This window comes from Miniopterus schreibersii (assembly GCF_964146895.1).
Source record: "Miniopterus schreibersii genome assembly, chromosome: 7".
In the NCBI taxonomy this organism is placed as follows: Eukaryota; Metazoa; Chordata; class Mammalia; order Chiroptera; family Miniopteridae; genus Miniopterus; species Miniopterus schreibersii.
Genome location: NC_138108.1, coordinates 3,785,547 through 3,807,789, shown reverse-complemented (window position 1 = coordinate 3,807,789; position 22,243 = coordinate 3,785,547). Strand labels below are relative to the sequence as shown.

At 39.6% G+C, this 22,243-nt stretch overlaps 1 protein-coding gene across 2 annotated transcripts in view; it reads left to right on the top strand.

Annotated features, from left to right (window-relative positions):
• GIGYF2 (GRB10 interacting GYF protein 2) overlaps positions 1 to 22,243 on the top strand; it is a 97,712-nt gene that overhangs the window by 52,881 nt on the left and 22,588 nt on the right. Inside the window, exons 10-20 of one of the 2 annotated variants that reach the window (XM_081143029.1) lie at positions 5,755 to 5,934; positions 9,528 to 9,745; positions 9,836 to 9,998; positions 10,084 to 10,272; positions 13,126 to 13,322; positions 14,289 to 14,448; positions 15,839 to 16,005; positions 16,914 to 17,005; positions 18,016 to 18,123; positions 19,095 to 19,195; positions 20,890 to 20,990. In XM_081143029.1, coding sequence (XP_080999155.1) covers positions 5,755 to 5,934; positions 9,528 to 9,745; positions 9,836 to 9,998; positions 10,084 to 10,272; positions 13,126 to 13,322; positions 14,289 to 14,448; positions 15,839 to 16,005; positions 16,914 to 17,005; positions 18,016 to 18,123; positions 19,095 to 19,195; positions 20,890 to 20,990 — 1,676 coding nt within the window. The remainder of the gene's footprint in view (positions 1 to 5,754; positions 5,935 to 9,527; positions 9,746 to 9,835; positions 9,999 to 10,083; positions 10,273 to 13,125; positions 13,323 to 14,288; positions 14,449 to 15,838; positions 16,006 to 16,913; positions 17,006 to 18,015; positions 18,124 to 19,094; positions 19,196 to 20,889; positions 20,991 to 22,243) is intronic. The other variant, XM_081143030.1, reaches the window with a different exon arrangement.

Sequence of the window (22,243 nt, the reverse complement as noted above, 5' to 3'; positions counted from 1 at the left end):
ACTTTTAAAAAGACACACCTGTGTGAAAAAACTGAAGAATTGTCTTAAGGCATGCTTTAGTGATGTTTAGGATATGTTTCCCAGAGAAGTATGAGGACATGCAGTAAGTCATAGTGTTCAGGATTCAGAAAATTTAACTTAACATCTATATAGTGTTTAGCTGGAAAACATCTGTGGTCCAGCTTGTAGCAACCTTAAAATGAGCTGTGGGATGGCTTTGTATAATATAATGCCCTACTGAGCAATACTTTTCTCCACCTCCATTAGCTGCTGATTTTAAAACTTTGATCAAATGTCACATGTAAGAGGATCTTAGAAACAAAGACTGCGATTATTCAAAGTAAAATCATGGACAGCCTGCTGAGAAAATTATTAATGTAGACCAATATAATGCTACTTAGAAAGTGAAATCCGCCTTTGTAGATTCCTTCCCCGCCCCCTGCAATTAAAAAAAAAATTAATTCCTTCTTTGTTTTATTAATGCCAAACATTTCAATACAAGTTCAGACAGAGCATTGGGAACTTTGACCTTCAGAACAAGAGAAGGTAAAAGCATAAAGGAGGGACTTGTGATGTGATGCTGGTTTCCTGCCTGTGCTGATAGGATTTAAACTCTTATCAATTGCAGTTAACTCTTTGGGAGGGAAAAGCCAGAATACATACAGTTTAATATCGCCTTTCAAAAAGCAGAAGTACTAGAGCGTATCTGCCACATCTTGAGTAGAAATTATAGCAAGCAAGGTAGTTAAGGATTTTACCAAATCTAGAAACCTCTTTCCATAACATACTTCAGAATACAGGAGTGGGCATAAGTAGATTTTCAGTTGATTGTGTGGAAAATAATACAATTAATAACAAGAATAAACTTTCTTGTATTCACAGCTGTAAACCTACTTTTGCCCACCCCTGTATTGGGGCAAAATGATCAAGAACGGTCTCACGTGAAAAGCTGCTCTGGTTTCTGGATTTCTGTAATTTGAAAGTTTGCTGTGGTCTATATGCGGTGATTCCTAGTTGCTAACTGTATGGATAGTGTAGACCAATTTTGGAGTGCTCCTCAGGAGTGTCGCCCTCCGTTATAATAGCCAGAGCAGTTAAATGCGTTTCTGGTTGAGGTTGCCAGGTTAGCTGAGACGACAGTGATTTTGGAACAGGTGATACGCCAGTTTCATTCTAATACACATGGACCCTCCCATCTAAGCAGAATCAGTGATTTCAACTGGAGATGGCTTAAAAATGTCTCTTCTATGAATGAACATAAATGCTAGATAGTTGTTCATTGGTTGGTTTATTTTTTATTCAGAATTACAATGATTAAGCAAGGTGCCTAGACCAGGTAGGTTATTCTCGATTAAATTCAATTCTCTGTCCCTGAAGGTGTTGGATTTTCTTTTTGGCTGAAGTGATTCAGTATATACTCTTAAATGGTACCACCTTGTACCTGAAACACAAAACCTTTAGTTGGAGTGCACTGTCCTGCCTGTACATAGATAATCTCCCAACTTCAAAACTTTAGCCCTGGCTCCAGTGTTCTTCCTTACGTAGTGCACTTAGCTTTCTTTAAAAGGTGCCTGATGTCTTCCCAGTTCTGCATTCAGGCTCACCTACCGATCGCCTTCCCCAGAGATTTCAGGCAGCGGCTGCGTGTACTCCAGCTGGGGACTGAGCAAGAAGATTTTAGGGATATGGAGCATATTCAAACCACATGAAGTGCCTTTTCAAGAGATTCTGATGCAGCCCCTCCCGCTTCTCCCTCCCAACCCGAGCTGCTGGGTTTCCGGGACCGTGTTAACCAGAGCAGCAGGTTGTTGCCCTCGGGTTAGGATGGGAGGACAGTTGCAGATCTCTGGATATAGAATTTAAACCACTCCATTCTAGCCACCATGAGTTTTGTTTACAAGTAATTGTGAGGGGAAAACGTAGATACTAACACCTGGATGGAATTCCCTTTCACTGTTTTCTTTGGCATTAGAAAATATTTTTAGTGTTGATCAGAGAATATATGTCTGAATAGACGAATACAAAGTTATTCGCTAGAAAAATTTGCACATAAACAAGCTTCAAAGTCTGTCCCATAATTCCACTTTTGCTTTTGGAGTTTGGGCACTTGTAAGTTCCAAGTCTCACAGCTGTAGATTTTGTTGGCTGAGCGCCTCCTTGCTCCATCTGAAGTTTTCCATAAACACCATGTTTGGCTGTGTGTCAAACATGCACACAGGTGCCCTTTTACTGCTCTTTCTCCTTAGGAAGTCCACTCAATTAGACCAGACTAAAGCCAATAGTGTGTTTTAATTTAATTTAATTTTTAGAAGAATCCTATTCAGACTTAATACTTTAAGACAGAAACGAGTATTTATTGCCATTGGGGAAACTATTTAGATATGTATTACCTTTGTATTTTAGCACCTTTTATACATCTTGAGTTGCTGTGATATAAGAACAAACATTAGTTTGCTCACAAAATGGTCCTGTTTGCTGTGTTGAATATAAAAAATACATTTTAAATTTGTGTTTACCTTTTGGAAGTCATAGACACCCTTAAGACTCTGACAAAAACCTTAGACCCTTTTCCCCCAAAAAAAGAAAAACATGCCAGCACATATGTGCTTTCAGTTCAAGGATTCATAGCCCCCGAGCTCATTTATTGACTCTAGTTTAGAAACATTTGGTTCAGGTATTAATTTTCAAATTACCCGATTGCGTTTATTTTTAAATCATTTTGTTTACAAATTAATCTGTTAAGATTTAAAGAAGCAGCCAACTAAAACATTTGGTTACTCAACTTTGTCATGGGGCTGATGTTATAAAAGGAGGAAGACTTTGATTTTAAATGTTAAAAAAGGCCATGTGGGTGTCCCTCACTTATTTTAGCCTTGTGTACTTTTTGATGAGAATGTTATACTTCAGTGATAAGGTTTTTTTAAAAGGTAGGGGGAGGAGATAAGTGGAGTCCATTTAAAAGTTCTTAAATCTTTTTCACCCCTCTCTTTTGAAAATGATAGTGACCCCTGAAGGCAGAATTCCTTCTACCTTGCACTTACATATGAGATGGGTTTGGCATGTCAGAATGATAGTATTCTGGTTTTCCTTGGTTTACCAGAAAAGTTGTCACCCGGGTCTTTCTATTGCCCTTATTCATTATGCAGTATCTGATATACCAAAAAGTGTCATGCAGTTTTTAGGAATTATTTTGTGGAAACAGGCACTCTGTAACAAAATCCGAACTACTTTGTTACAGAGTTTTTTAACTAGAGTGGGCTAGTGTGTATGTAAAATCAGGTGGTTTCACTGGAGCATGTGTGTGTACAGACCCTCTTTCAAGTTAGGAATTGGGCCTCTTCAGTCAAGGTGTAGAGATAAGAATTAGAGCCAGAATTTAAAATCGGGTCTGATGGCTTGAAGGTCATCTTCCTTTTTGGGAACTGTGCTCTTCTTTAGCTTCAAAACTTCTGTCTCAAGTCCTTTTTGGAACAAGAAATGGCATAAGTAGTCATTCAGACTTTATGTGGTGCAGGTTTCCCAACAAGTTGAGGACTACAGGAGAGTTTACAGTAAGTAGAAAAGCTAGATTTTTTCCTCCCCTTAGTTTCCCTACTTTTTTTACCCTATTTTGTCTTTATATTTTTCTTATTCCTAGATGATGATATGAAAAGTATATGTAGGACTTGACAGTTACAAAGGTAAAGAAGCTCTTAGTTTATAAAAAAGTGCAAACAGCCCGGCCGGGCCTGGCTCAGTGGTTAAGCATCGACCTAGGATCCAGGCGATCAGGGTTCGATTCCCGGTCAGGGCACATGCCCGGGTTGCGGGCTGCAGCCGATCAGTGACTCTCTCATCATTGATGTTTCTCTCTCTCTCTCTCCCTCTCCTTTCCTCTCTCTGAAATCAATAAAGATATGTTAAAAAAAACAACACAAAAGTGCAAACAATTTACATGAAATAAAGTCAGTAAACAATATGAAAAATCTTTGATATGAAAAATTCATATTTGTATACCATTTTACAACTATTTTGAAGAAGAAATAGTTCCAAAAAGCAAAACACATATACACATAGCCCTGGCCTGGTGGCTCAGTTGGTAGTGTTTTGCCCAGCAAATAATTGCACCCCCATTCCAAATTGTTTTATTCTTTATCCTTTAAAATAATCTTATTTCTTTAAGAATAAAATATGATAAAAACCTGACAACCATTTGGGCCAACAGGATGTTGAATCTTACTGTGAATGGACTATAAGGTGACCAAAAAATAAAATTTTCTCATTTTCAGAGGCCACTGTACATCTCCTCCCCCCCCCCTTAGTACAGTTTAATTAAAAGAATTGAGGTTGTCACTGAGAGAATATGTAACTATTATAAACTGAGGACATCAGTGTATGTTCTAGGTTTTCAACTATGATGTGAGATTTTATATAATCTGTTACAAATTTTATATGTTAGCATGTGGGATGGTGCTAAAGAATTTGTTTGCACAGTTTAGAATTGTCTTGTGCTTTGAAAGTACCAATTTAGTTTACTTGGCATACCAGATTATCTTGCCGTTAATGTAGCTCTTGAGTTGCATCAGGTTAGACATAGCTTTGAATTCTGTTCAGAAGCAATTTGTTGTATGCCTATAATGTACTAGGTGCTAGAATAAGTGAAATATTATAGCTTATATTCTCTACTTTTGAGTTTACAGTCTGTTTTGAAATAAAAGAGAGGTTGAAATTTACAGAGATCCTGTTTGAGCAGAACCACCAGTAGAAGTTGATTAAATTAAGTTATAGCATATAATTTAAAATATTGTATGACTTAAAAACAACAACTATGTGCTGGCTAAAGAAGTATTACCAAGATACACAGTTAAGCCCGGCCGGGCGTGGCTCAGTGGTTAAAGCGTCGACCTAGGATCCAGGCGATCAGGGTTCGATTCCCGGTCAGGGCACATGCCCGGGTTGCGGGCTGCAGCCGATCAATGACTCTCTCATCATTGATGTTTCTATCTCTCTCTCTCTCCTTCTCCTTTCCTCTCTCTGAAATCAATAAAGATATATTAAAAAACAAAAAACAAAACACAGTTAAGGGCAAACAGCAAGGTTACAAAACAACATTCTGAGGGTGGCGGTATGTAGTGTGACTGAGGGATCTGTATATACATGCATAAGTAGAGACACGGACAGTTTGGGGAAGGCTTTATTAGAAACTTGATGGTGGTTACTTCTGTGGTGGTTACTTCTGAAGAAAAGACTGGGAGTCTTGTGTAGGGGAAGGTTGATTTACTTTTCATTGCATGCCCTTTTTTTAAAAATTAATTTTTTTAATCCTCACCTGAGGATATTTTTTCCATTGATTTTCAGAGAGAGAGAGAGAGAGAGAGAGAGGCACACACACATCAAGAGGGGGTGGGGTGGGGGATATTGATTGGTTGCCTCCTGCATGTGCCCTGATCTGGGGATCGAGCCTGCAGACCGAATCGAACCCAGGACCCTTCAGTCCACAGGCTGACGCTCTAACTGCTGAGCCAAACAAGCCAGGGCTGCATGCCCTGTTAAAAAAAAGAAGCATGTATTATTTTTGTTTAAAAAATAGTTGTCCAGCCTGTGAACATTCAGCTTTAAGAAATGTATCTAATCTATGTGTATATCCACAGTTATTTTATTTATACTGCCTGAACACTGAAATGGACACATTTGTAGAAAAGCTTGATTTGAGCAGTCAAGCCTGTTTTCAAAATTCTCACTGGCTGAGGCTCATGTTTCTTATTTTCTTTACAGGGAGACCAAATTTTGAGGAAGGTGGACCAACATCAGTGGGGAGAAAGCATGAATTTATACGGTCAGAAAGTGACAATTGGCGTATTTTTAGAGAGGAACAAAATGGAGAAGATGAAGATGGAGGTTGGCGACTAGCTGGATCAAGAAGGGATGGGGAGAGGTGGCGGCCTCATAGTCCTGGTAAGGATTCTGTTGAGGATTTGGTGGAAATTGTTACGGAGTAAGTGGAAAAGATAAGTTGGTTAAAAAAAAAAAAAAAAGTCCATGATTATATCATCACAGTCTTATTACTACAAAAAAATTTCAGCATAAAAATTCTCCCCATCTATTCATTTGATTAAAATCACTCTTACTTTTCTGGGGCAAATAATATGGTTTCACAGGAAGCACTTGCCCTTAACTGCACAGCTGAGAGGATTTCATTTGGTTCTGTCTAAGTCTCTGTCCTTTTTCATCACCCTTTAAAACTTACAAATGTATAATTACACGCTCGCTTGGGGACACATGCTCCCTCTACAATGCCCCCCTCCGCATAAGAAAGGATTGATTCTTTCAAATTTTTTTTGTCCTGAAAATGTGTTTACGCTTATTTAAAGAATAAACTTTGAACCCAGGTCAAAAACATATGAATCATAAGTTCATTCTTTTGTTCCTCTAACTTTAAAAAAGGAGAGAATAGTAGTGATTAGTGGTTTTATAAGTTCTTCTGTTTGATTCTTAAGAATGCCTCCAACTGTTCTTCCCTGACATTAGATATGCTGGTAACTGAAGACACTGGTGCTTTGTGCCAGAGTTCATCCCCTGCCAAAGTGCTGATTCCACGCCTCATGAGAATCAGATGCCACTGTAGCTTGAATCGTGGAGTCATGCAGAACTAAAGTGTACAAAGAGCGTATACATGTCTTTTGAAATTCATGTGCATAACATATTATCTATCAGCCACATGGCAAGAGAGCTTACCTTTAATAGAGAATATTATAATAATGTAAACTGTTTACATTTACTTCTTAAAAACAGGTTAGTAGCAAAACCACTAGCCTTGGTCAGAGTGAACATTCTAACAGGTATTTAGAGTACTCTGTGGAGTTGTGTGGATAGGTAGAAGCTTGGTGAAGCCAGTCTTTGGATAAAGTTGGTATGCTTTTCCCTGGCTCTTCAATACTGCCTCTTGGGCGAGTTTTCTGTCATGAGTAGGCATTGTTTACATCATAGTTTTCTAGGCAGTTCTCATCAGTCTGTGTCCTGGGCAACGAAATGTTACCGTTCTCTTCAAGGCATAACGGCATTTTGTGCTGAGCTTGCCTGCTAGCAGAGGGTTTGTAGGCTATGTTCCCAACAAGCAGCCAGTGAGAATGGACAGGATCTGGGCTGAGGGAGAAGAAAAATTCCAGCTGATCAAAAACAAACAAGGTGAATGTTTTGGAAGATGAACAGTGTTTCTGAGCTCAAAACGGTGGATGTTGATTCTGTTAAAGGGAGATGAACAAAGTAAAACTTGAGTGTTATATTCTACCATCAAACCTCCTTAACCAACAACTTAGATTTTGGATATATATTGTTTTTTCGAAATCTTTCTCCCTAATATTTGACTTTCACGTCAGTTTTATTTGTCATCAACTTGACAATTTTCCAAAATTTTTTATTTATATATTTTTAAAAGATAGTTTGGGGGATAAAAAAAATATATGGGACTGAAGAAACACCATAAATATGCATTTCAAAAAATGAATATTATAACTCAACCCAGCATACTAAACATTGAGTCTGATTATATCAGTTGTTGTAAGTTACTCTTAACATTTTTTAGAGTTTAGTTAATCTTTCATTAGGATTTGATTAAAATTTTAAATATAACGATTTTAACTGATTTTATCCTGTGAAAATAGCATCAAACTAGTTCCAATGTAAGGTTTTTAAAGCAGTGGTCAGTCTTAAGCTGTAGATATGCCTTATCTGCTACATTTGCTTCCATGAATAAATTTTTTAATTTTTACTGTTGATAAGACAACAGAATTATGGAATCTGGTTTTATTAAAGTAGGGTGCACAGCTGGATACATGTGGAGATGGTGCATTAGGACAGCTAAGTGTCCACTCTGAGAGGTGAACTTAGGAAACTCAGTGAGAGGGAAACGTGAGCCAGATGCCTGGAAGGATAGATTCCTATCACAGCACATACTTACAGTTTAGAAATGACAGCAGTAGACAGAATGCTCTGAAAATCAACATTTGATCACGAACGCTTCTGATAATGACTCTAGTAGGTTACATTTAAGCAATCTGGATATAACATTCCTTAATTTTCATAGAAGGTCGTAAATTGTTTTTTGTTGGTATAAGTACAGGATTGAGGATGTGGGACTTTTTCTTACCATTTTGTGAGTGGCTGGCAGTATGCGACCTGTATTTGGCGTTTGTACATTTTGCCCTTTGGTTTTCAGTTTGAGTTTTAGATTGCTGGTTTTAGCAAATTGAGCCTCAGTAGTAAGAACATTTTGCTTTGGCCTCATCTTTTTTTTCTTTTTTTAAAGAATACATCTTTATTGATTTCAGAGAGAAGAAGGGAGAGAGAGATAGGAATATCAATAATGAGAGAGTCGTCATTGATGGGCTGCCTCCTGCACGCCCCCGACTGGGGATTGAGCCCACAACCCGGGCATGTGCCCTGACCAGGAATCGAACTGAATCTCCTGGATCCTAGGTCAGCGCTCAACAGCTGAGCCACGCCCGGCTGGGCTGCCCTCATTTCTTTATGTATCTCCCACAGAGAAAGCAGTCAAGGATAGAAAATTCTAATAGGTTAAATCTACCTCTTTCAAGGATAGAAAATTCTAATATGTTAAAACCTGCCCTTTTTTTGTTGTTTTTTAACTCTCTTAGACTCAGGTTTGTCATATTTTACCAAGTTTTCCCATTCTTTTTTAGAAAAAATTAAATAGGATCTTTTATTTTTAGGCAATGTTTTTCTGGTGGACAGTGGATGTAATAAATAGCATGCTAGGGTGGATTTAGGAATGTCCCTGGAGGTGTTATACGGAAATAACTCTCTAGGGAGAGTTAAGAGATGCAAGAAAGGGAGCATGTTGTTATGGAAAAAGCAGTATAGGATACAGAATTGGATTCTAGTTCTGTTTTGCCATTTGCAAGTTAACTTCTGCTGTCACAGGTTTTGTTTTTTAAATTATAAAATTAGGATAGTGGGCTATGTAAAATCTCCATGATAGTCACCAGTGCTGTAATTCCATGACTTTTTGTTGGGAATCAGAGTTACAAATGGTATCTTGGCACTGGCAGGTAGGCATGATGATTTTGATATGAACTGTCACAGGGAGCTGGTCTTATATTTCCAGGAGAAGAAAGAAGATGCTTCACAGACCTGCCAGAAAGAAGGCATGGACTTCAGTATGGAAAGAACTCCAGGGCTAAATCTGAGTTAGGAGTAGGTGATTCAGCATTTCAGTTAGATACCCAAAGCTTATTAGAAGTCTATACTTTGAATAAAGTGTCCTTTACAAGTGATTTGTTTTAAATGTATCTTTTAAAGCTTTAGAGTCTTGTGCCTCAGTACTTAATGAAGATAATTATTTTCACCTAGTGATAGTGTCCGTGTGCTGAGCTCTGAACCTCATGTGAATTGCCTAGTTTTCTGTTTAGCAGGTTGAGCCATTTGAGTTTGCTTTCAGTTGTAGTGTTCTCCTTTATTTCCTATCCGTTTTCTTTTTCCAATACTGTCACAAAGCTTTTCTAAGGCTTGTGTCCTCCTCCTGATCCCAGATGGCCCTCGTTCTGCAGGCTGGAGGGAACACATGGAACGGCGGCGAAGGTTTGAGTTCGATTTTCGAGATCGGGATGATGAACGGGGTTACCGAAGGGTTCGCACTGGCAGTGGCAGCATTGACGATGACAGGGACAGCTTGCCTGAATGGTGCTTAGAGGATGCTGAGGAAGAAATGGGCACATTTGACTCTTCTGGAGCATTCCTCTCTCTAAAGGTAAGAAATTGGTTTTAAATGTTATGACAGGCACTGCCTTCTAACAAATCCAAATGTGCTATTAACCTTTGACTTTATTTTTTGTTACAGAAAGTACAGAAAGAGCCTATTCCAGAAGAGCAGGAGATGGACTTCCGGCCAGTAGAGGAAGCGGAGGAGTGCTCTGACTCTGAGGGCAGCCATAACGAAGAAGCCAAAGAACCTGATAAGACAAATAAGAAAGAGGGAGAGAAGATAGACAGAATAGGAGTCGGTAAGGTGCAATTTTGTCTTTACCTTTTTTTCTGTTAAACCAAAAGTTTCCTAAATTGTTAATTTAAGATTACTTCATGTTACAGAAGCTAGTGAGGAAACACCTCAAATCTTAACATCATCTGCTAGACCAGGTACTCCTTCAGACCATCCGCCTCAGGAAGCACCGCAGTTTGAGAGGAAAGAGGAACCCAAAACTGAGCAAACAGAAAAAACTGAAGAGGAGAGTCGGACGGAAAGTAGTCTGCCAACCAAAGTGCCCAGCAGAGGGGACGGTATGTATTTACAGAGTCCTCAAGCTAAAACGGTTCTGCTGGGGCCGTGCTCGCTGGCTGGTAAGATAGGCTTCTCTTTATGCCTTCCAGACCGCCTCCAGTGGTGGGTTATTAGAATACATTGTTTTACTCACAAACCTAGGTGAACTCGGCTTCCCACGTGTGCGTCCATCCCAGAATTCACCAGAACAGAGTTAGAGGAAGCAGGGGTGGAGCTCAGGATCCTGTCACACTTCCTAGGATGTTATGACATAGCCACCTTGGCATCAGTCGAGCAAAGGGTTTGTGATCCTCTGCAGTAGTTTGATTCTCACATCAGTCAGGAACTTTCCTTTCATGTAAAGGCTATGTGTGTGTCCAGATGACACACCAAAGTGCCGTTATTCCAAATTAGGCCAGAAAGAACATGCATGAATCTGTGGGATTCCCATCACCTTTGCTATAGAATAAGCTTAAAGTATATCTTCTCCAGTGTTACTGTATTGATTTTAAATTGCTCATATACCTTAGTAAGCAATATTAATATTTATTTCCATGTTGTACATATTAAAAAAATGACATTGTAAGGCCTGGTGTTGAAGGGTTAATTGATTCATTCACCATAAAAATGCACACCTTTTAACATGGCCTGTGAGACCTTGCATGGTCAGGCTTCTGCCTCCCTTTGTGCGGTTTCAGCAACTGGCCTCTCTCTCCTGCTCTATTCACCAGCATCGCAGCCTGTTAGGTCTTGAAATGTGCCTTGTTCCCTTGCCTTGTGCCTTAGCACATGCTGTTCTCTCAACCTGACACTCTTTCCCATCCCATGTTCCCAAGCTAGGTTAGGTGTCTTGTTTCTTAAGCAGCATTTCTAAAATAGCAGTACAACATTATAAAGATCTGCTTATCTTTTTTGCCCAATAAACTAATATTGTGGGGGCTTGAACCAAGGCTTTTTTTTTTTTTTTCGTTTTTGTGTGCCTAGAACAAAGCTGAATGAATGAATTCAGCAAGTATTTGAATCTCTACGATCTATATCAGGCACTGTGGACTTGTACATTTTGAAATTTTAGTATAGGGTCAAAATACATGTGTATTTTGAGAAAGTTCATAGATGTGCATTAAAGATTGAAACTCTGGATTTAGGGGAGATAAAGCATGTGTATTATCAGTAATCTAGGGAAAGAGGAATTGTATGAATTCATGACTGGTAGACTACTGCAGTGCTTCAGGAAGCAAGTGTCTTTGAGTTTGTCTTGGAATAATATATAGAATTTGGAGGTAGGTGTAGCTGGATAAATTGGGAGGGGCCATTCTGGTACTAGGTAGCAGGGAAAGCTAAAGCGAGGAAGTGGGGCTGGTCCAAGCATGGTCAGGAGCCAGTTCCTGTTCTTATTTAGATGAAGCATGAGGTGTGAAAGGAGAATGGTGGCAAACATGGTTGGAACCTGGATTTGACAGCTGTATGTAGGTGATGGTTGTGATAACAGGTGGGTGCAATGTGACCTGTTGGGCTTCCAAGTAGTCATGATGGAGGCAGTGCACCCCGTAAAGGGAGGTAGTGGCAGATGAGATTTCAAAGTAGAAATTGGCAGGTCATAGTCATTGCTTGTATATCAGGGCAAGGGAAAGGGAAGAGTTAAAGACGAGTGAGGTGCCTGAGAGGATTATGCTGCCATCAAGGAAGAAGAGTAGAAGTGGAGCACATTCGGAAGGGAGAGAATGAATCCAGCTTTGGACATTGGTTCTGAGGTGTTAATGAGAAGTTAGGTAGAGACCAGAGCGCAGCTTTGAGTGACTGCAAAGATAGAGTTTAGGGCCAGAGAGAATGAGAATATAAAATTGCATGCACTTGTTAGGGCGAGAAGTGCGCTGAGAACGGAACCTTGGGTAATTTCAGTTCCCAGCTATAATTCCGATTTTTAGAGGGTAAAGAGGAGCCAGAAAAAAATCTTCAGAGGCAAGTGTGGGGCAGAACGCAGGAAAACTAAGGAAGGAGACCGTTCAGCCTGGAACAGGGTAGTGAGAGGCTGGGTGAAGAGGCTGCTTGTCTCTGATAGAGAAGCTTTCCTGGAGGGGCGGAGGGGAAGTCACAGTGTAGCAGGTGCGGGTGGTGGTAAAGTGGACACAGCTTATAGTAGACCATCTTTTGAAAAAAATTTGGTAAAGGAAGGAAAGAGTGAGAGGAACAGGAATTTAGAGACACTCTCAGTAATTGAACAAATAAGGCTTCAAAGGGGAAACTACAATTGTATCTAATTAGTTCCATCCCCCTTTCCTTCTTAGGAGCCTGCATACGGGTAAGTTAGAAAGAGAACCAACACAGAACCTCTTTTGCAGCCTTTATTCTTACTGAGAACTTCTTGCACCATACAGGGAGACTCCAAGTGTTTCTCTGTATCCTACAAATAAAATGTATTGAGTTATATTAATTATGACTTGAAAAGTACTTATTCAAGGTAACTGCAGATATTTTTAATAAAGGTTTTGGTGATAAAATATGCCATCTTTGAGAAGATCTGCAGTGCTTTGTTAACGGTCTCGACTGTTCTGAGACATGCTGTAAAGAAGGGATTAGACTAACTCCGTTTGTTTTCAGTAGGTAGTAGGTGCTCTGGTGACACAGGTAGGCACTGTAGAAGGCCCTTCTAGATACTTTCTCATCCTTATGTTGTGTCATTCTGGGAGGTCCTTCTGTCATTCTGGGGAGAAATACTGCACTTCTTTCGAAGTAGCTGCGGTGTTCATGACACAGCTTACATTTCCGTTGAGCCCATTTAGCAAGCTAGCTCAACTTGCTAATAGAGACTTATCCTGCATAGGATTCTCTATATTTTAGAGGGTTTTCATCTGTGTATGTCTTTTCCCCTCTAGAAATGGTTCCTGATGGCCAGCAACCCCTGTCTCAGCTTCCTTCAGATACACCCTCTCCTCTCCTCATTCTGCCACCTCCTCTTCCTAATCCTAGTCCTGCCCTGCGGCCAGCTGAAACACCGGTTGTAGGTGCTCCTGGTATGGGCAGTGTTTCCACAGAGCCAGATGATGAAGAGGGTCTCAAGCATTTGGAGCAGGTAAAAATCATAATTCTTTCTTTCTCCCTCCAACTGCCGTAAAAATTGGAAAGCATTAAATTGAATATTCAGAAATGGGACTTTTGTGCACCAGATTTTATGTACTGGAAAAGTTGCTTGTATGTCTAGTATTTATTTGTATGAATAATTGTCTTTCAAATCATTTCATGCTTATAAGTTTCTGCTATGTAGTAGTTATTATGTCAGGTTATGTTTTGCTCTTCTGAGGTTGCCTTTAGCTGTTTGCTTTTCTTTTTTCTTTTTACTTTGGAAGTTAATGGAATGCCAAGAATGGCGAATACAAGCAGCTGTGGATAGGTACTGTGTCTTCTATATATTTTGCCTAAAATATAACAGGGGAAATAGTTCATCTCCTAGGATATTAACATCTTAATATCATGTTTCTAAATTTCCCTAAAATTGTCTATACCACTGTTTATGTGCACAGTAAACGATAGCTTACTTTCTACAGAAGAAATTCTCTTTCCTTCAGGGTGGGCTGGTTAGTGGCAGGAAATGCTGAAGAAAGGAAGAAAGGGGACAATGTCTTAAACTTGCAAAAGATTTTATTGGTAATTGGCCTAATGGAGCCTTTTGTTCTGTTAACATGCATGTTTTTACAGGTTTAGTTTATACAATTTAGGATTGACCAATGGCTTATGAATTTAAAAAAGTACTCTTATTAGTGTGTTGATGAGAAGCCTGGGCTTTGATCTATATCAGTTTGTGTTGTAATCTTATTTCTGTTTGCTTAATAATTTTGAGACCCCGAGTAAGACTTTACCCGTTTGTGAAATGAGGGATAGTACCTGTTTCATGGAATCGTGGAAAAAATTAAATCATTGCCTGCTATGTTCCTTGCATAATGTCTTTCACAGATCAAGTGGTCCAAAAAAGGTGGGCATTTTTTGTGTGTACAAGTATTAATTTAGGATCATTTGTTTCCATTTTTTGTTTCTCTGTTAGCAAGCTGAGAAGATGGTGGCTTATCTCCAAGACAGTGCACTAGATGATGAGAGACTGGCATCAAAGCTGCAAGAGCACAGAGCTAAGGGCGTCTCGGTTCCATCGATGCATGAAGCAATGCAGAAGTGGTATTACAAAGATCCTCAGGGAGAAATTCAGGGTAGGTGGTTTACTACTTGAACACAAGTGTCTGCCGTTACCTCCAGATTCTGTGAGATGGTGATTAACGTTAGTTTTCATAGTAGTAGGAAAAGAACTCAATGCTGTAGGCTTTCTTTATATATCTATATATAGGAGGCATTTTTATAGGCTCCTTCCACAGTACTTTATTATTTCAGTGGAGGTAAAAGGAGTCCAATGAAAATAATTTGAATACAGGACAAAATGTCATGTTAATACGATAGGGATGTAAGCAAAATGCTTAAGATGCCCTCATTTCTGGCATCCTGGCTGGCTAACTAGGCAGGCAAGTTACTTACCTTCTCTATACTTCAGTCTTCTTCCCATGGAAAGGTGATGACAGTGATCTTGGAAAACCATGCTTTAATGGTTCACTAAAGTGGAGTTGATATAAATGATAAAAAACTATTAAAAATGTCTGAGAAGAGGTAGCACCATGTTAGACTAATTCCTTAGGAGGTTTGTGCGGTGCATGAGTTAGCTTAGAGTGAGAGAGCTGTGAGGGTGTTTGTTGATTCATTTCTGCTTTCGGCATCTTTGCTAATAACCTGAAATTGGTTGTTGACTGTATTAGTGTCAGTTTCATGACCGTGTTTAACCAAGTGACCTCTCTCCAACATAGTAACTCCTTTCCCACTCTCGGCACCCTTACCCTGCTTCACTCTTCTTCACAGCGTCTATCGCTACCTGGCACTGTATGTATTTGTTCATGATCTGTACAATGTAAAGTACACTAGAGCAGGGTTTTAATTAAAATACATATGGGTGTATGTTTTAATTAAATGTACTTAGAGATAATTGTTGTTTCACATGCAGCTGTAAGAAATAATGCAGAGATTCCACATATCCTTTACTCAGTTTCCCCCAGGGGTAACCTCTTGCAAAACTGTAGTACAGTATCACAACCAAGATATTGACATAGCCCGGCCAGCGTAGCTCAGTGGTTGAGCATCAACCTATAAACTGGAGGTCACAGTTGGATTCCCGGTCGGGGCACATGCCCGGGTTGAGGGCTTGAACCCCCAGTAGGGCGCGTGCAGGAGGCAGCCCATCCGTGACTCATCATTGATGTTTCTGTCTCTCCCTCTTCCTTCTCTCTGAAATCAATAAAATCTATTAAAATAATTAAGACACTGCTGAGCATTTGGGATGTGTAGCCATAAGGCTTATTTGGAAATCTTTTTTATTGTATTTTGTTAGAAGCCTGTTCACCGCCTTTGGAGAGGAATTAGGTCATCTTACAGATTATTTGACAGGTCCCACCTGAAACAAGTTGGTCCCTCTGGGAGAGGATCAAACCAAGAAAATGTTTTTCTCTCTGGCCTGAAAGGGTTCTTATTGCCCCTCCCCTCTCATTGGTGCTGTTACAGGTCCCTTCAATAACCAGGAGATGTCAGAATGGTTTCAGGCGGGCTATTTTACTATGTCTCTATTGGTGAAGAGAGCCTGTGATGAAAGCTTCCAGCCTCTTGGTGATATCATGAAAATGTGGGGAAGGGTTCCCTTCTCTTCCAGTCCTGCACCCCCTCCTCATATGGTAAGTACCCTACAGCTCACCCAGAGCACACATTAGACACAGAAGCACTTGCTTCTCTTTATAAACACAACCCAGATGTTGCATCTAAGAGGAAAAAACTAGTTATTTGAAAGTAATTGAAAGGCAAAGGAAAGTCTTAATCGGAGACTGCACACCTAACTATAACAATCTTTTCAAAACTGAAATAACTATGCCTACTACACATACACACGCACGCGCGCATACACACACATTTCTCTCACTTTTAGCTTTTCAAATTTAAATTTCTGCCATGTTCTTTGAAATATAAGCTAAAAAAACCTGGGGTTTTACTATAGCTTACTGTTTTTCTAACTTATGATGTATTAATAGCAGTAGAAAAATCTAATTTTTGGATAGGGAGTTACAGTTTTCAGAGCTCTTTTATATTGTGTTTAACTTAAAATTTCTCATTATCTTAAGGCGTACTTACATGTTGACTCCCTGAATTATGTGCCATTTCCTTTAACCTTTAGATAATTTTACTCCTTTCTGTTTGTCCCAATTCTATAATTTCTGATGATCTACAAATTTATAAATCACTTTTAATATTAGGAGAGTTATACATTTTTTAGTTACAACAATAGCTAGAGTATACAGTGCAACATTCTGCTTCAAGGGCAGGAAGGGAGGGAGAACAGCAGCTTGAAGAAGGACCTGGCCCACCTTAGGGAATCTCATAATGCAGACTCCACTTTCTTCCACTAGATGGCACTGTTTAGTTTTTACAGATGCCTAAGGTTTTTTATCGTTAAGCATTTTGGGTGTAAAGGTGGAGTGGGAAGTGAAGATCTGGGATTCATTTTGCTTTCAGGTATATGTAATAAATGGCTTTAGGTGCTTTGGCAGTTTATTCAATGGCATTTCTTCCCCCATTTCTTCACTCCCAGGGAGAGTTGGACCAGGAGCGACTGACCAGGCAGCAGGAACTCACGGCCTTATACCAGATGCAGCACCTCCAGTACCAGCAATTCTTAATACAGTAAGAGCAGCAATATAGAGGGGTGTGCTGCAGCACCAAAAGGGCCTTTTGGTATCATCTGCTTGCAAGTCTCACCTTTTAGCAGAAAATGAAAAGTTTTAGGATATTTCAGTCACTCACCTAGTGGCATGTTACCACTAAGTTTGGTTTTCTTAAATATCAGAAGTTTTCAGAAGATGACACATAACTAATTTTGCAAGCTCTTTAGCTCCTAAAATAATAATCAACAAACATTTTAAAAACTAAGTGCCTCCTAAATGGCTCAACTTTGAATGCTACAGAGAAAAAACATAGATGAGAGGATAGGAAAGAAGTGAAGTTTATGCTGTCAGAAGTGTGGAATGCTGGCAGAATCATGTAGGTGGTGTGTTCCTTTTGTAGAAGAGGTAAGATTGGCTGTCATCTGTGCCGACTTTGGCAGCCTGCTGCCTATTTTTATAAGGAGAGTTTTATTGGCGCACAGCCACACCAATTTGTTAGTGTTTTGTCTATGGCTGCTTTTGAACAAAGATGGCAACATTGAGTAGTTGCGTATGGTCAGCAAAGCCAGAAATATTTACTGTCTAGCTCTTTACAGAAAAAATTTGTCTGCCTTTGATCTGGTGGAAAATAATTTTACCTAAAATTTCCCAAGCTGGAACAAATTTGAGAATTTCTATACAAGTGATTTTATTTTTACAAAGGGTGCTTCATGTGGAAATAGCTATTTGAATCTCTTTTATTTTTGTTTTCTGACATAAGGCTTATTATCATCTTGAAGGAATTTGTAAGTTTTGATATCTTATGACCCCCCCCCTTTCAGAAGCATGTCATCTGTAAGTTCAGTTCTTTCTAGAATGAAGTGGAGAATTTTGTGTGACTTATTCTCATGAAAAATTATAAAATACATTTGATAGCTGTTTCTGATGGTGTTTTTTGGGGGGGTGGTAGATTGAACCATGTCTTTCATTGTCTCAGTAAAGTGAAATAAATATGGATAAACAAGTTACACTTTATTTTACTTTTTGAAGACAACAGTATGCACAGGTTTTGGCTCAGCAGCAGAAAGCAGCCCTGTCTTCCCAGCAGCAGCAGCAGTTGGCGCTTCTTCTCCAGCAGTTCCAGGCACTGAAGATGAGGTTGGTGGTCACTCCTTGATGTGTCCTCGTATGTGCGTGGGGGGGGGAGGGGATACTGGTATGTGTGAACTCGGGTATCAAAATACCCATACACAACAGAAAACTGTGGTGGTGTGTGATAAAACAGAATAGAGTTTTAAAAAATAGGCTGGAGGTAAAGCATTTATTTGGTCTTTTTACACAGAGGATAAATTTGGAATGGTAACCAAAGAATAACACCTTAGAAGCAATGTAGTCTTATGCAACTAGCAAGCAAAAAAGTTGTAGTCTAGAATTTTAAGCTCATTTCTACCTGTGCTAGCTATCTCAAGGTATTAACAGTGCCACACAGGGTTATAATTTTTCAGAATCCAAAAGCTATTAAGGTAGATCAGAGGATAAGGAAATTATGCTGGAAATTGTTAAATTTCTGCTGTTTCAGATTATCATTCAGGGTAATATTGATTTTATCTTCTGCAAAGGTATCAGTCACTGCTCTTTAAAACCTTACTGTTCAGTTAACTAGACTGGAACCTTTTACATTTCTCTTTTGAGCCGTAACCCATCCTGTAAGGTGGTAAGGTCCTCATTTTACAGATGGGCAAACTGGGACTCTGAGAGGCTAAAGGACTTGGTTGCCATAATACACAGAAAACTTGAGAGACAGAACTAAAATGCAGACCTTTTGACTTAGAGTCTGTGGGGTTTTTTCATTATAACATGTCTCTGGTTTATTGAGATGTGGATGTTTAAGGTGGTAGGTACAGTCTATCCATTATTTGGAAATCATTGTTTGCTGGGACCTTAGGAGTCTGGAGTGTGATTATTGTCTCTTGTGTGGTTCCTCTCCCAGGGGCTCTGGTAGTGTTACGATTTCATTAAAACAGTGGAGTTTTCTGGCCAAATAACCTGGAAAACCTACAAATAATATAGAAGTTCCTCTTTATTTTGGCAAATGACAAGAACAAGTTAATTCTGTTTCCCTTTTGCAGAATGTCTGATCAGAGCGTCCTTTCCTCAGTGACTAGATCTGTGTCTGTGCCAGATACTGGGTCTATCTGGGAGCTTCAGCCAACGGCCTCACAGCCTACAGGTAAAATCTTAGAGTGGCCTTCAGCATAGCTCCAAGGATTTAGACTTAACTAACTTCTTAATTCAGTTTAAAAAAAAATTAAAAATCTGTTTGTGTTTTTTTTTAACCTGTTTTGCATTGAATATTAATGAAAAGTCATTTGTTTGTTTTTTTAAATAGACCCCAGCAAAGGATCAAAAGTGTTCAGAATAGACTAAGGATTTGCTAGAAATTATTTAGTAGATAAATTTCTTGAATTGGAGTCAGCCTCTCTTTTTTTATGTTGCTCTAACCAGTGTGGCAAAGTCTTTTAGAATTGTTTTGATCTCTTCCGCCAGAGTGGAAAATAGCATAAATAATAACATAAGTAATGATGATCTACTCCTTTGAGTCAAGGGTTGATTAAGCTACACTGCAGGTACCCAGAAATTTGGGAAAGAGAAAAACCTGCTTTGAATTGAACATCTTACCTCATTTTCTGGAGTTTTTTTCTTCTTTGCATTAAATTAGAACGTTTGGAGCTGGGATTTTTTTAAAAGTCGCTATTGGTGGAGCACTTTCATTTCTTAAGGCCTGATACCTGCAGAGGTGGGTAGTCCTTACAGGACGTTTTAGTGTATGTTGAAAATGCTCAGGAACCATGGGCATTGAGGGATTTTTCTTAGAGCCATTGAGCTGTTCAGGCCATAGTTCTCTCACTAACATTGACCCTGGGGATTATGGCAGAAGAAGACTGACTATCTTCCCTCATCAGCTTCCCATGCTGTATGTAACTTATTTTTTCTTGGCAGCCATTTATAGTTAGTATGTTAAAAAACTCTCCAATTTTGGGGAAACTATAAGTACCTTAAAACTACTTTCTTTGGGTATGATGTAGTCAAGGTCCTTTACAAATACTCCATTGTTTTATATAGACAATAGTTTATGGTCCATAAATAGACTATAATAGGAATGTAGAAAATAGAGAATGCTGAAAAGTGGTGTCAGCAAACCTTGCTGGCAATAGGAAAACAGACTCAGGAGCCTTCACTTGTTTACTTCCACATCTGACCCTCAGGTCAGCAGGACTCAGTGTTGTTTGTGAGACCTGCCTAGCCTTTCCAGAGGCCTCCCTAGCTCCAGGTGTACCTGTTTCTCTTTTTTTCTCTCTTACTGAATTGAAATTCATATAGCACAATCTTAACCATTTTTTAAATGAACAATTCAGTGGTATCTAATACGTTCACAATATTGTACAACCACTTAGTTTTCTCTAGTTCCACAGCCATGCCCCTTTTAACCCACTTGGTGCAGTAAGAGGTGGTACGGCTATTAGAAATACGGCAGGCTTTGGGATCAGATTCACAGAGTGGATTTCAGTACTAGCATGGCCACGTGTTTGCCCTGTGTCCTTGGGGATGTTATAGAACTATCTCTGACCATTAGCTGTTTGTCTGTAAAAATGGGGCATGTGAACAGATACCTTATAGGGTTTTTTGAGGATAAAATTAATTCCTCAATAAATTTATGGTACTTGCTTTCCCTGTAGATGTGTTGAAGGTTGTTGATGTAACTAGAGCCCACCGGCTGTTCAGTAGACTTCAAAGCAGAACAGATATAGAATATGATAGAGCTCTTTTGGGGACAGGGAGACAGCTTTTTTCTTTTGCTCATGGATATATGACTATGCGTGTAATCTCTGACATCCCTCACTTTTTTCCCTCATTGTCTTATAGTTTGGGAAGGTGGTAGTGTATGGGATCTTCCCCTCGATACCACCACTCCGGGACCTGCCCTTGAACAGCTTCAGCAGATGGAGAAGGCCAAAGCTGCAAAGGTCTGAACTCATTCCTCATAGCTGTGTGTGGAAGAATTCTTTCCAGCTGTGGGACACAGGCATTTGTTTACTGATATCTGTATCTCTAGCTAGCTGTATTTTTCTCCCTTTTAGTTTACTGCTGCTTAGCTGATATAATAAGCACATTCATATCTCCCAGAAGACCTTGAACAGAATTAAAATTACAGGTTTAAATCAATTCAATTAAAAATGATTGGTTGGTTGACACATTAATGATCGTGGTCATATGTATATTTCAGTTGTATTATTCATGGTAGATACACTTGTTACAAATACTAAGGCCATAAAGAAATATCCACTGCATGGACTATTAGACCCTTGATCTGTAGCTTGAGTTCCCACCTGGAATCTTTATAATGATGTTTGTTTACATTTTTTAAAAAAAACATATCTTTATTGATTTCAGAGAGAGGAAAGGAGAGGGAGAGAGAGAGAGATAGAAACATCAATGATGAGAGTGTCATTGATCAGCTGCCTCCTGCACACCCCCAACTGGGGATCAAGCCCGCAACCTGTGCATGTGCCCTCACTGGGAATCCAACCCCGATCACCTGGATCCTAGGTCAACGCTCAACTGCTGAGCCACGCCCGGCCGGGCTGTTTACATTTCTTAGTGTCCCCAGACACATAGCTGAAAAGCTCCACATTAATGTTAGATCCTATGATCCATTCACATTTTCTGGAGGAGCTAGGAATCTTGAATCTTGGTTTTAGTACTTGTCAGAGGAGGATGTCTATCAGCAGTGTCACTGTAATGATTTCTGGGTTCTCATGCCTCTGAGAGACTTGTTTCTATTTTATATTTAATGCAGTTTTATCCCCTGTGGTAGGGATAGTCTCCTTAGAGGCCCCAGAATGTGGAAACGATTCATGGTCAGGGTCTGTCTCCAAGAACGAGAAACCATAATTCAAACAATTCTGGAATGTGTTCTAGTTTCCCAGTGCTTTGTGCTGGGAACACATAGATGATGAAAAATAGGAGCTTGCAGTGGTGTGTGTGTGTATGTTGTGCGCGCGCACGGGGGGGGGGGGGGGGGTGTTGATGCACAGACAAGTAGGTCAAGAAAGCATTATGGGCCAGCTACCTGGTTGCAGAGGTGGGGATCAGAAACTGGGTGACACTTTCAATGGACAGTAATACCTGAGTTAATTTTCACTTGAGGGACAGCAGGATTTCACCCTGTCAAAGGATTTAGGGCTGGCAGAGCAGGATATAGTAAAATTTAAAGTGC